Raw genomic sequence first — 15,169 nt, forward strand, 5'->3', positions numbered from 1 at the left:
TGCCACCATACAAAGATGTTACATTATTATTGACTATATTCCCAACACTACATTTCATACCTGTGACTTCCTAATTTTGTAACTGAAAGTTTGTACCTCTTAATCTCCCTCACCTGTTTGTTCTCTGTATCTATGATGCTGTTTTTGTTATGTTTGTTCATTTGTTTTGTTCTTTAGATTACACATATAAGTGAAATCATATGAAATTTGCCTATTTCTGTCTGACTTAACTTCACTGGGCATAATACTCTCCAGGTCCATGCATATTGTTGCAAATGGCAAGATTTCATTCTTTTTTGTAGCTGAGTAATATTCTATTGTGTACCACATTTTCTTTATACATTCATCTATTGATAGGCACTTAAGTTGCTTCCATATCTTGGCTATTGTACACACTGTTGCCGTAAGCATAGGGTTGCATATATCGTTTCGAATTACCGTTTTTGTTTTCTTCGAATAAATACCCAGGAGTGGAATTGCTGGATCATATGGTAGTTCTGGTTCTAATTTTTTGAGAAACTGCTCTACTGTTTGCCACAATGTCTTCACCAGTTTGCATTCCCACCAACAGTGCAAAGGATTCCTTCTCTGCGCATCCTGGCCAACACTTGTTAATTTGTTGTCTTTTTGCTGATAGCTGTTCTGACAGGTGTGAGGTAGTGTCTCATTCTGGTTTTAATTTGCATTTCCCCTGTGACGAGTGATGTTGAGTACCTTTTCACATGCCTGTTGGCCATCTGTATGTTCTCTTTGGAAAAATGTCTATTCAAGTCCTCTGCCCATTTTTTAATTGCTTTTTTCTTCATGTTGAGTTGTATGAGTTTTTTGTATATTTTAGATATTAAATCATTGTCAGATATATCATTTTCCATTATCTTCTCCCATTCAGAGGTGGCCTTTTCATTTTGTTGGTAGTTTCCTTCATTGTGCAAAAGCTTTTTAGTTTGATTTAGTCCCATTTGTTTATTTTTGCTTTTGTTACCCTTGCCTGAGGAGACATAATCCAAAAAAAAATTGCTCATCTAATTGCAAAGAGTGGACTGCCTATGTTTTCTTCTAGAAGTTTTATGGTTTCAGGTCTTATACTTAAGTCTTTAATCCATTTTGAGTTTATTTTTGTAAATGGTGAGTTTGATTCCTTTTCATGTAGTTGTCCAGTTTTCCCAACACCATTTATTGAAGGAGCTGTTTTTCCCTATTGTATACTCTTGCCTCCTTTATCATAGATCAGTTGACCAAATAAGTATGAGTGCTTTTCTGGACTCTATTGTGTTCCATTGATTTATGTCTCTGTTTTTGTGCTAGTACCATACTGTTTATATAATTTTTGAATTGCGTCTCTACCTTTTGAAGAAGTATGAGTTCTTCAAGGCCTAGTTCAAGTTCACTTCTGTAAAACCCTTCCAGAGCTACTACACATATAACTGTCTTAGCAATTAGACAGTTTTTGTCGTCTTTTTCTGTGTGACGCTTCTTTAAACTGGTGGGACCTTGTTTTATTAACTCTTGACTCCCCAGTACACAGTGCATAACATATATATTTAGTAAATGAAAAAATAATCTGTTTCTTTACTTTCACATTACTTTGTTAGTATCTCTTATAGCACTTATCACATTCTAATTTCTTTGTGGAAGTATTTATATTTCTTGCCCTCCCCTTCCAGATTCTAATGCTGCAAGGGGAAGGGGAGGGGAAAGATCTTGTCTGACTTTCCTTCAAAGCTTTACTCATGGAAAGAATAATAGCATTTATTCATTCAGCAATTATTTTTTGAGCATTTATTTTGTGCCAGTCACTGTTAAATGGACAAAAATCCCTGATCTCATGGACATTACTTTGGCTAGCTAGGAGAAACACTATTAATACCTATTGAATTTAGTATTAACTGAAAATGATCACCTGTGAGGAAATATTTCTTTAGCTTTAATTTATTTCCCTAGAATTTTTACTTCTATATAGTGTACCTTTTACACTCTAATTATACTTTTTAGCCAAATAATAGCTGCCTTTTATTAAGCATCTGCTCTGTGCTAGGGACTTTACATGACTTGGTGATAATAAGCGATTTGATTTAATCATGACACGTAATTAGGAAGCAGGAGAGCTGGGATTTATGCCAAGGTCTGTCTGTTGTTAAAGGCTATGTGTACTCTTTGTGCTGTACCTCATTTCTAATTTCTTTCCATTTGTTCAAGACGAGTAAACTTTTAAAACCTTATCTATATTTTTTTCTTTCTGAATAGCCACAATATGAGAACACTTCCCTCCAGACTCCATTTTCAGATCAGTCAGCATCCCATTCCCAGCAAGACGAGCTTGAGCAAAAACTCGCATCTACTGAGAAAGAGGTTTTACAGCTCAATCAGTTTCTCAAACAAAGAATAAGCCAATTTAGTGAAGAGAAGAAGAAACTGGAGGAAAAGGTAGGTATTTTTCATAAAGTTGAATGAGGTCAGTGACATTCCTTCAGCAGATAATTATGTCATCTACACTGTGCCAGGTGTCATACCAGGTTATATTTATATTGAAGTAATTAGTTTTATAGCAACTTTTGGGAAACCCTGTGCTATTTACAAAAATCCAGCCACTTCCCGCCCCTTTTTTTTTGAGAGATCAGAATACCGTTGTATATTATATTATGTTTTTATAAGTAATAGTAAAACTTTTTAAAAGTTAGTTGCCTACACTGAGATGAGACACCAATAACTGTTCTCCTTTTTCTTTTGGGGCCCTATATCTTTGTCATGTGGGACATGAAGGATTGGTAAATGAAATAAAAGTGGTCTTTCTTTTATAAGCAAATGACTTCAAGTTATTTAAGCTGAAGTCCTTGTTTCAGAAGTAGCTAAAAGCCAAATACTATTTCTGTCTTTCTGGGTACCAAATAACATTTTTCAGTGCCAAATTATAATGTAGCATTTCAAAGGTATTTTAAATATCATTTAAACTCAACACACTTTCAACGTCTACATAACACTGTTGAAATGACAAAGATATCGATAGTCTTGACCAAATTTACGCATGTACAGGCAATAAAAACTACACCAATATTGTTACCTGGCTGACCATCAGTTGTAAAATCAAACAAAAATTCCAAAACTCTTTATTTCAGTGTTAGGAGAACTTGAAAAATGTGAATCTTAGAATTTATGAAATAAGATAAATCATACTTAAGTTGGTGGTGGTCTTAACTATATCTGGAACTGTTGGTAAATACACTGATGCCTGAGATTAGGATGTTGGTTTTGATAATATTTTTTTGACACAGAACCATTAAATATTCATAATCTTTTTCTTTAGCTTAAAACCAGAGATAGATACATCAGTAGCCTGAAAAAGAAATGCCAGAAGGAGGCTGAACAAAATAAAGAAAAGCAGAGGAGAATTGAGACCTTGGAAAAGTATCTAGCTGATCTTCCAACTCTTGATGATGTGCAGAGTCAGAGTCTACAGGTAACGGGAAATAAAATGCTTATCTTTAAGTGACATGAAAACATTACTTTTAAGTTGACTCTTTAGACATTTAATTTTTTATTTTTATTCATTTTATAAATTTTTGTAATTAAAATTTACTTATATATTTGGCTAATTATAAATTACATCTTTGTGCTTAATTGCTATTTTTATTAACTTTAATTAGAAACTTTTCTTCATTTAAGCATAAATAGATCTTTCTTGTTCTTAATTAATATGCAGTTCCCTTCCTAATGAACCTGTCATTTACTGTTGAACTCTTCATTCCTAAACCAGTGATGCCCCACCCCATACACACACATGCATGTCCCTCAGTTTTGACTTTTCCCAGTATTCTCTGGGATCCACCAAGGCTTAACAAGACCTTTTAGGGCTATCTTTCCAGGTATTTGATTTGTTTTAATCATTCTTATTAATCTTTCCATGCATTCTTTCTTATATTTTAATCTATGACCGCATTTACTCCTCCGACTTCTCTTCTGACCATTTTCCTTTCTTAGCAGTATTTCATCCAAAATCTTTCTACCAACTCTGTTGAGGCCTGTCGTCTTGAAGACTTATTTGTAAATCCATTAAACTTACTCTTCAGTCTTTTCTCACAATCTTTCTAAGCATGGGATTTTCAGTCTCAGAACTATTGACATTTGAGGGCAGGTAATTTTTTTGTCATGGGATTCTGTCCTGTGCATTAAAGGATGCTTAACAACATCTCTGGGCTCTACCCACTGGATGCCCATAGCACTGCTCCTCCTCTTCCCCCTAAAACCAGAAATGTCTACAGATATTTCCAAATGCCTCCTGGGGTGAGTGGGAGGAGATCACTCCTAGTTGAGAATCATTGATCTAATCCATGGAGTATCATTATTCTGTAGACTCTAGACTTACAACACATTATCTGTTTATGTTAATTTATAAATTGTAAAACTAAGAGAGGATGATGTCCTAAAAAAATAAAGAAGGACCCATAGGAGTTTATATGAGCAAGAACAGAGAGGAATATAGATTTTAAAACATGTACTCATGCCACATTACACCCATTAAGATGGCTAATATCTGAAAAGCAAAATAACAGGCATTGGTAATGATGTGGTGAATTAGAATCCTTTGTGCACTATTGACGGGAATGTAAAATGGTATAGCCACTATTGAAAACCATATGATGGTTCCTCAAAAAAATTTAAAATAGAATTACCATATGCTCTATCAATTCCATTTCTGGTTATATACTCAAAATAATTGAAAGCAGGATCTCAAAAAGATGTTTGTACACAATGAATATTCATAGCAGCATTATTTACAATAGCCAAAAGGCAGAGGCAACCCAAGTGTCCACCAGTAGGTAAATGGATGAGCAAACTGTGGTGTATACATAAAATTCAGCCTTAAAAGGAAAGACATCTTGACACATGCTACAACATGGATGAACCTGTGGACATTTTGCCAAGCGAAATAAGCTAGTCACAAAGATAAATTGATTAAAGATAAATAAATTAGAGAAAAATCGATATGAGGTACCTAAAGTAGTCAGATTCAGAGAGACAGACAGTCAAAGCCTGGGACTAAGGGGAGAGGTCGTTAGGGAGTTTGTTTTGTAAGATGGAAAGAGTTCTGGTGAGTAGTTGTACAACAGTATGAATGTACTTAACACTACTGAACTGTAGACTTAAAAATGGTTAGGATGCTAAATTTTATGCTACATATATTTTGCCACAATTGAAAATAAAATTTTTAAAATACCCCCAAATTAAGGTCATTCACCTTTCTCTGTCTTCTAGAAATTTCTGACCCCATTCTCTTCTCCATAATCCCATTCTCCCAGCTCCCTTTTCACAAAGGAGGAGATAATGTTAAGTACTGTACATGAAATGCAGATATTGTGATTTAAACCATAAATCTATTAATTCTTGAGAACCTAGTAACAGTTTTCTGGTAGAAACACACTTAATATTCCTTGTGTTATAAACTTTAAAAAATTTCTCCTTAGCTACAAGTTCTAGAAGAAAAAAATAAGAATTTGCAAGAAACTTTGATAGATATGGAAAAAGAGCTTGAAGAGTTCAAAAAGCAGTGCCAAGAAAAAGAGGCACAGCTAATATGCCAGAAAAGGAAAGAGAAGGAGTTGGTGACTACAGTTCAGAGGTAAGAAAACCTTTGGTAATTCTTTTATGTTATTCTTTATTTTTCATAAATAAAGTTTTATTTCATAAAAAATAGTTATTATTTTTCATAAGGCATTTTACTTAAAATAAATGACTGTTTACCATGTACCTTCCAAGTTTACTCACATATCTTACCTCACGGGAGTCTTCTCTTTTAATTTAATACAGTTAGAATTGCAGTGAATATTAACTGCTAATATAGTTTGCCAATGTATTTAAGCAGGGAAATTAATATTAGAGTCCTGACAAACCTAGAAAACTATGCCATATATGCATCTACGTGTACTCTGTTTTGTAAAACTTAAAAAAAACTTTAATAGATTGTCAACTATAAATAGATTTAAACTATCCTGAAGAATAAGACAACAACAAAAAACTTAAGAAATGTACCTTTTATGCTTCTATCAGTTATATATAATTCAATGTAACTCACTTTTTAAATCAAAATCCATCTGATAATTCCATGCTAAAATTGCTTTACTACTGTTTTCAAAGTCTTAAATATGCCTGATCTACTTTTTTTCCTTGGATTTCAGTGCAGAAAACCTCTGATTTCTGGGACAATTCACTCTCTTCAGTGTTTCTCATCGCACCTCCAAAAAAACTTATATTCCTTTGATTCTACCTTTAGTTTTCTCCAATTTTCTGCTTTATTTTTATTTATTTTTTTATTTTTTAAAGGTACAGGTATTTTTTTTTTAATGTTACATCATCACCTTTTTTTTTTTGCCGGGGTGTGGGGTGGGGAAGGTAACTAGGTTATTACTCCACATCTTACATCCTATTCGCTAGTCTCAAAACGACTTCCTGGCCTCCACTAATTCAACCGTATATCTTTTTTCTTTCATCTTCTAACAAAATGAAAAGAGGTAATGCATTTGTTCTGTTTTATAGGGCATTATGATCATAAACTCAAGCTGTGCTGTTTTATGAAGAGAACTAGGAACACCTGAAACTAATTTGCATGTCTGTTTCATTCCGTTGTGCGCTTTCACATATTTAATATGATTTTATACCTTCTCTTTTATTTAGATTTTCTCTTTTATTAGGTTTTTGAAGAACATTGAGCCTAGTATTCTTGATTTGGAAAGATTTAGTATAGTACACTTCAGAATCCATTTTCTGTGTCTTATCTTGATACTCTCTTGAGATGATACCATCCTAGGAAACTTCTCTTGATTTTTAGTAGATGTAAAGGACCAGAGAAGGTCTTTTAAGTCCTTCAATATTGTATGGCTGTAGGATCACTTGACTTGAGGGGTAGGAATGTTATTTCAGTTTCCTCAGCTACATGATGTAGACTTACTTAAGTTGCAGAAGAACTTCAGATGTGTTATGTGACTATAAATTATATATCATTACATTTATCTGTTTTTATGTAATATCCCTAAGTTTCCTGCTTTGTGAATACATAAGAACTTTGGGGATTTAAAGATGAGATAAGAAAAATTTTCCGTTAGAAATGAAAACCTGAGTAAAATATATGGATGGGATTAATGTGGTAGTTGGTACCTTTGCTATTCAAGAGATTTATTACTTTTCTAAGTGAGTGTACTTCATAACATAAACAAAACAAAAATGTACATGAAAGAAGATTTGTTTGATATTTTTCCATGACAGAGTATGTTTTCCCCTCTACATGGCTGGTTCTTTTTTCCCTTTTTAATATGAAAGATCTTAATAATTTCAATGTAATTATTTTCTTGGAATGTTATAAGTACATAGAATTAGTGTCTTCACACTGAACTGGGACAAAAACAACATATTTTTCACTTTTAGACTGAAAAAGCAAATACTTTTATGACTAGTAACAGTATATATTGCAGAGCACTCAGTACATTCATAATATATAAAAACTTCCCTGGTGCCATTGTTTAACACATCTTTCTTATACTATTTAGGACTGTCTTTGTCCATAGTCTAGATACAGCATTTCTTCTTTGTAGGGAGGCAGGAGACAGAAAGCACAATAGCCATAATACTTGAAAGAAAAAAAATAATGAAAATATCAAAACCCACATTGTAAGTCTATTTCTTTTAGCGTTTTGCAACTCGAGTGTGATTACAGGCTAAAGTGGAACTGTTCCTTGATGTCTTGCTGTTGTGTTTGGTTTTGGTCATTATTGCTGATGGTAAAGTTTCTTTTAACCCAATAAATACTATTCTTCCTTTCTCAAAGCTAACATTCCACCCCCAAAACCCCCCACCACCACCACCACATACACCTCATCTGCCCTTCGTCTTTTATTCTTATCTGCCTTTTTTTTGTTTTTGGTTTCAAGTTTATTTATCTATTTGTTTTTTAATGGCAGTACTGAGGATTGAACCCAGGACCTCATGCATGCTAGGCATGCACTCTGCCACTGAGCTATACCCTCCCCCCTTCTTTTTTTAAAAATTATTTTATTTATTTATTTTTTAGTGGGGGGAAGTAATTAGATTTATTTATTTTTGGAGGAGATACTGGGGACTGAACCCAGGACCTTGTGTATGCTAAGCATGTGCTCTACCACTTGAGCTATACCCTCCCCACTATCTTTTATTCTTAATGTACCGAAGGGACTACTTTTTTGTTGTTCCATCTTCTAAAACGCAACTCTGGGCCAAGCATAGCATGAGAAACTGTTAGGCCAAGTAATAAGTATATTAGATAGTTGCTCTGTTAATGAAGGAGAGATGTAATTCTGCTGGTTTAGGCGCCAGCTATCCTTACAAACAAACTTTTGCTGAACTCAGAATGAAGGGCAGAAGATGGGTATCCATATTCTTAGACTCCCTAGCACAGTCATCCTAATCAAGGAACTCTGCTTTTTGGGAAGAGGGAAAGTATGGGGCTTAGATTACAGAGCTCAGATTAGGGGCATGAAGGACTTCACTAGGTCCTAATGATGTCATAATACTAAATAACTCTTGCCTCTGGTCTCATATTTGCTATTTCTGAAAAGATAACCAGCCTCCATTGTATTTCTTACCTGTATGAAATATAGGCACTCAATTTGTTCATCTGCTGTCTGTAGGTCTTTATTATTGCTGACTTTAAAAAATATTTTAGACCCTAAGAAGGGACTTCATTTATGTTGAAGTCATTTACCAAATTCAGCACATGGAGCTTATTTTCTTCATATAATTATGTCTTTCTAAAACAGTTTGCAGCAAAAAGTAGAAAGATGTCTTGAAGATGGAATTCGCCTTCCCATGTTAGATGCAAAACAGCTTCAGAATGAAAATGATAACCTGAGAGAACAGAATGAGAATGCTACTAAGGTCAGTACATCTCCTTTGATAATGACCTTTGATAGTGAACTTTGGTAGTGAAATCTATACTATATGAATAAATTTGCAGATAAATAATTTATACTTACTTCTTTTTTATTTATATTTTTGCTAATATTTATAATTTATGGAATTTTAGTTTCAATATTTTTATTTGGAAATAAAATAGTAATTTAAGTAACTTTAAATAATTTAAATTTAAATAAAAGCCCAAATAAAGAAATTATATTACTTCCTAGCAAAAACAATGGGATATCTTTTTCCTTCCTAAATTATTCAAAATCTGTCTCAAAGTTATGTTTATAAATTGTATAGATTAGAGAAAAGTTTTGTCAAGCACTAACGAAAGACATTTGCAGTTTTGTATTGTATGTGTGAATCCAAGTCATATGGCTATTTAAAGGATACTCAATATGAGTACTTCTGGTAAAAAAAAAAATAATCACACCTTGATTTTTTAAAATATGAATTTATAATTCCCTCTGCTTTTGTTTTCTTGAAATTTGGTACTTCTAAAAAAGCAATGGAAAAATCAGTTTGATTCAGACTGATGTATTTCCTGTGTTCTGTGTTCTAGATAATAGACAGCCAACAAGATGAGATTGACAGAATGATTTTAGAAATTCAGGTAAGAAGTGTTTTGTGCTTATTTTAATTTAACTCTGTACTGATTTACTCTCAATGATTACATATCTAAAAATATTAAAGCATATATGTTTTTGTATGAAAAGATTAATAGCATTTGAGGTGACATTGCAAATTCTTCAATATTAATCTTTCAGTTTTTTAGAACAAAAATGATATTTGGTAAATCAGTTCTTCAAAATTGTGAAGATTATTCTTCTCTATTCCTTACCTCTTATCTTTTTAATTGGGTGTAGTCTGTCTCTACTACTGAGAACATACTTGGTTAAAGTCATCAGTGATTTGCTAATTAAAGACAATGGGCTGTCTTTAGTCCATTGTGATTGCCCACTCCCTCCTAATAAGTCTATACGTTATTTTTTCTGTGTTTTCAAAATATAATACTTCGTTTACATGTTTGTGTCTTTGCCTCCTACTTAGTTTTTTGAGAGTTGAGTATGGTAGATCGTTCTGCATATCTAGAGCTTAGAATGTCTAACCCATAATACAAACCAAAATTTGTAGACTTAATGGATTTTCATTCTTTTATTGATTTGCCAGACATTTACTGAGCATCCGCATATAAGCCAGGTACTGTTCTTGGCACTGTAGATTCATTAGTGAACAAAGCAAGTCCCTGGCCATTCTAGTGGGGTGAGATGGAGAAAATGGAAATATAATGTCAGGTAGAAATACTTGCTATTATTAAAAAAAAAAAAAAGAAAGAAAAGAAAAAGAAAAGTTGATAGAGGGTGATGACAGATAGTGCTGCATTAGATACAGCAGTCATGAAGTTTTTCTTGAGGAAGCAATATTTGAACGTAGATCTGAATGAAGATAACCAGGGGAAGAACATTCGAGGCAAGGAGAGCAGCCAGTGCCCTGACTGTGCCTGGTGTACTCCAAGACTAGTAAGAAGGCTGCTAGTCTGGAACACAGTGATCGTGAGGTATAGTGAGAGGTGACTGAACGGTAGAAAGTAGCCTAGGGCAGATCACATAGGGGTATATGTCTTCGTATTTTATTCTAAGTATGATGGAAAGCCATTGGACAGATTTTGCTGAATCACTTTATTTTTATACCTCCTAATTTGAATATTAATTCTCAAAAATGGAAGTAAAAAAGAAAAACATAAATGGTTGAGTGTCAGAATTTATGGACAATCTGCTTTGATTTTCTTCTGGCCACATTAAGTGATCTATCAAGTTAATCAAACAATACTTCAGTTCAACAAATGGGTGGACTTGTTGAATTGATTCACAGAAGTTGTTAAACTCTTTAGTTTGTATTCCCACAGTCATAACTTTAGTTGTTCTGCAAGCCATTCGAATCACAAAATGCTTAGCTTCCTTCAGCCGTTATTTTGTATCATAGACCACAATGAAAGGAATATCTATTTCATGTGGTAACATTTTCCAAGGAGTGAATCTTATAAAAATTATCTCAATCCAAACTGAGGACAGTCAGTGTTGTCCTTTGGCATTGACATTTTGTTGGGTAAAACTTGCAGAATTTTTGAAAAATTTATTTGTAGGATTTGTCACATACTCTCTCTCACATTATAGATGTTTAGGATATATTTTATTAATTGAAATGTGCATTTTTTTCCATTCGTGGAAGCATCATGATGCAATTTACTGTTACACATTAACCAAGTCTTTTAATCATATTTAGATATGGCTGTATGTCAATAAATATGTGGAAGAATATATAATTATATGGCTTTCCATTCTTTGATCTTAAAATGCTTGAGTTAACATTCTTATACTTCTTCAAGCTAATTAGAGAATGGAAGTCAAATTAATGAGATGCATTTATTTCCAAATATTCAGGCCCAAACAATATACTCATTAATTCTATTGTCTTATCTTTTGAAGCAATTGCTGTCTTGTTTTGTTTTTTGTTTTTTGGTCTTAGCCATTCTGACCATCTAGGTCTATAAATTTAGGACATAGTTTGCTCACAGAGATAAACAGCAAATGTTGATAACTAAGCTCTACATATTTACCAAGATATTATTTAAAAAGAAAATTACAGATGGAGACAAATATGCCTCAGATAATGCGAAAATTTTTTGCTTAACATACTCATTTAAACTTGTTATTTTTGGCACTTCACAGTTGAAAAACCTTGAGTTTTATGTTTCTTTTGTTATTTGGCTATTTGTGATAGATATAAAAGGTATGTACTCTGTAAAAAGCTGAAAACTTCAGAATATTGTTTATTCTGAAAAAATGAATACTAGTTATTTACCTATCATTGGAAACCACAGGATCCTAAAGAGAGCACTTTGGGTTGAAAAAGTATTCTTGTTGCTTTATATTATAATTAATGGGCATATCATCAAGTTGATACACATAATAGAGAATTCCCTCCAATTACTAGTTATTTAGAGCTCCTAGCTTTTCATTTTGCTTAAAGGATGGCCAGCCTTACTCCCGTGTAGATTGTGATGTCCTTCCAATGTGCTCAAGCTATTTAATTCCTTCAGATACCTTTTCATGACCAAAATAACACAGATACTTTACAGTTAAGAATAGCAAAGAACTTCACAACCATTTGTAACATGAATTATGCATTTTAGCTATTAGTATACTATTAAGTTTATTATAAAATGTCACTGCCATTCTAGTTTGCATATTTTGTCCCCCCATAGTGCTGGGAAGTTGTTCCATTTTTGAGTGTTCAGTAGACAAAGTCAACTTGGTATTATCAGAATTTCACGTTTCACTGCTTTGTTATATCCCTGCAAACTATTGAGAAAGCCAAATTTGTTATAAAGTTTACTTGGCTGATTCAGAGTACTGCATTGCCTTGGGGACAACAGGTTATTCTTACAGTTTAAATTTTATGACAGAAGAGAAAAGTAAAATCCCATGTTTATTTTATGTACAATTCATAGGAGATAAAAATAAAGCATTGTCACAGAGTAAAAATGCTATTATTTAAAATACAACTGTAGTTTACCACCTTACACCAGAAGTCAAATAAATACATACCTGGTGTAGGTCAGTGGCAAGTTTATTGATTCACAACTTTGGAAGTTTGGGGAGAAATCAGTCTTCTGCTAGTTATATTGTGTTTGTTGTTGAATATAGAAAAAGTAGTATTTCAGGTAAAAGTATATGCTGATTTTGAAGTTGATTTCAGTGCTATAAAAACAAATTTATCTACTATTTTGTTCAACCATCAGATGATATTGTTAATTGGTATGAACACCTTTACTCATTGATCCTTTAGAAATATTGCCATTCTTTATGTTCATGAAACCAGTTCGCTAAACTGGCTTCTCCTCTTAACAGGTTTTTCTTCTGTCAATTTGCAATATATAAAGACTTTTGCAGTAGAATGTTTTCCATCATTTTCAATAAACATGGCTACAGTCAGAATGTGTATAAGTTCTTCATTGGGCATTACTTTTCTTCCTATTTATTTCTCAAAAGTTCATTTCACCTACTACATAAGCTCGTTTCTGGTGAACTGTTATCATTGTATGTTATTGTAATCTTTTGGCAGAGGAGACACAATGTAAAAAGTTTTGTTATGATTATTTGTTTTTGCTAACATATAAAAAAGTTTCATTGAAAGAACTTATGCATTTAAATGGCCTTTCTGAATTGACAGCTATCAATGAATGATAATATCACAAAAGTAAGAATGGTGCTTTAAAAGCCTTTAAGACTATTCACTTTTAACAGCATGATTGAGACCACCTATCTTAAAACTGTGACAGTCTATCCTGTTTATAACGCTTCAAGAGAAGTTCCTTCCACAGCCTCAGAAGGTTTTATTCCAATTTTTAGAAAATTTCTTCATTAAACAGGTTTTCTCAGTAGATACTGTGAGAAAATGGATCATAATCCTGTACAATGTCATATAGGCAGAATATAAGAATTTATTTTCTTTACCCTAAATAAATATTGATTTGTTTCCCATTATTATTGTGTGATGTTTCTTTTATTTTTTATATTATCCTACTTTTGTAATATGCCGTGACATGAAATCTTTCCCAAAGTTTTTTAATTTTTAAGTTTTACCTATGTGTAAGTGCGTTATATGTGTGAAAAACTGAAAATATTCTTATCAGAAATTAATACTAACTTTTAAAAAAAGCCTAGCAGCCAGAAATATGTATTCTATCAAGGCAAAAGTAGCTTTTTTTAAAAATAAACTTTCTCTCTAATCTTTGTACTTAGAGAAAAATCTTTAATGTGCATATAGGCCTGTTGTGTGCACATTACAGTTGTTGCTTAATTGAAGTCTTAGAAGAAGATATGTAATAGGTGGATTTAACTTTTGAAAAATCAGTTCTTTGCGTCTGATGTGGGGAGTTGCAGAAAGGGAGTCAGCTCACTTGAATCATGAAAGAATATTCTTGAGCCTGTTTATGCTGTGAGTGGTCACCAAACCTGTATGGATATTCAGATTATTTGGGGTGATTTTTAAAATACAGATTTCTGGGCCCCATTGTGAACATGAGTCAGTTTCTCTGGGGTGAAGCTTGAAATGTGTGTTTTTGACAAGTTCCCTGGGCAGTTCTGACTTGTGGCCTGATAGTAGTCTTGGTTCTAGAGCCCCTAGGAAGTCTGGTACAACCCTCAGCTTGCTCATTGGACCATGAGCAGAAATTGACTGGGAAGACTGAGATTTAAGTCCAAAAAGTGGTTTAGTTCTGAGACACCTGGCTGTGTTCTGACACATTTAAATTGTTTTGGTAGCTCTTACTTATAAGCCTGAGGACACATCAGGAGCTGGAAGAAAAGGAACCCAGGCAGGTGTTCTCTTCTTTTTATTGTGCTGATGTGTTAATAGCAGCTTTATTGGTGTGTAATTCACACCCTGTAGTTTACCCATTTAAACTGTACAATTCAATAATTTTTAGTATACTTACAGATGTATGGAACCAAGACCAGAGTTAATTTTAGAACATTTTTGTCATCTCAAGACTTGCCACCTTTCGCTGTCATTCTCTTAAACCCCATGCCCTCCTCAGCCGTAGCAGTCACTTCCTGTCTTTATAGATTGGGCTAGATATTTCATATAAATGTAATATGTGGTCTTTTGTGACTCTTCCTTGACCACACCAGCTATTAAGCTCCATTAATTGCCAGGTCAACACTGTTGTTTTCAGCAATGCCCTGTGGCATAAATTGCTTCATAGACAGGTCCATACTGGCTCCTTTGAAGGAATAGTTTCTTAAGTTAGTGTTTGAGATTTTTTCTGTTCCCAAGAGTGCCCTTCCCAGCTGTGTCTTTTACTGTTTCTCTCTTGGAAGCTGGCCAGCCTACGGTTTAGCCTGTTCAATGAATCTAACAATATCTTCCCAACCGCCTTTGGCCACAGCCTCCTGCTGTTTTGAGAGTGCCCTTAGGCTTGAACTTCACACTCTGTTGCAGATGAATTCAGTTCCTTCAGGGCTCTCTGTTCAGAGCTCTCTGTTCTGTGGCCTGTTTCTCCCCAGGCAAAATCTCTGAGCCTACCTGGTATAGGTGGGAACTATGTCACGCTTCTGAGTGACTCTCTAGGAGGGGAGCGCTAGTGGAGGATGGACCGGCACCTGCTCTGGATCTCTTGGCTTGCCCTTCTCAGTGGGGACTCCTGCCCAGAAGCCAAGACAGGGGCAGTCGGACGCCACTA

General features: G+C 33.9%; 1 protein-coding gene across 4 annotated transcripts in view; it reads left to right on the forward strand.

Annotated features, from left to right (window-relative positions):
- CEP85L (centrosomal protein 85 like) overlaps nucleotides 1–15,169 on the forward strand; it is a 149,225-nt gene that overhangs the window by 114,996 nt on the left and 19,060 nt on the right. For all 4 annotated transcript variants that reach the window (XM_064486741.1, XM_064486740.1, XM_031456223.2 and 1 more), the window contains exons 6-10: nucleotides 2,245–2,424; nucleotides 3,302–3,454; nucleotides 5,460–5,614; nucleotides 8,781–8,898; nucleotides 9,485–9,535. In XM_064486741.1, coding sequence (XP_064342811.1) covers nucleotides 2,245–2,424; nucleotides 3,302–3,454; nucleotides 5,460–5,614; nucleotides 8,781–8,898; nucleotides 9,485–9,535 — 657 coding nt within the window. The remainder of the gene's footprint in view (nucleotides 1–2,244; nucleotides 2,425–3,301; nucleotides 3,455–5,459; nucleotides 5,615–8,780; nucleotides 8,899–9,484; nucleotides 9,536–15,169) is intronic.

The sequence above is a fragment of the Camelus dromedarius genome, chromosome 6 (genome assembly GCF_036321535.1).
Source record: "Camelus dromedarius isolate mCamDro1 chromosome 6, mCamDro1.pat, whole genome shotgun sequence".
Classification (NCBI taxonomy): Eukaryota; Metazoa; Chordata; class Mammalia; order Artiodactyla; family Camelidae; genus Camelus; species Camelus dromedarius.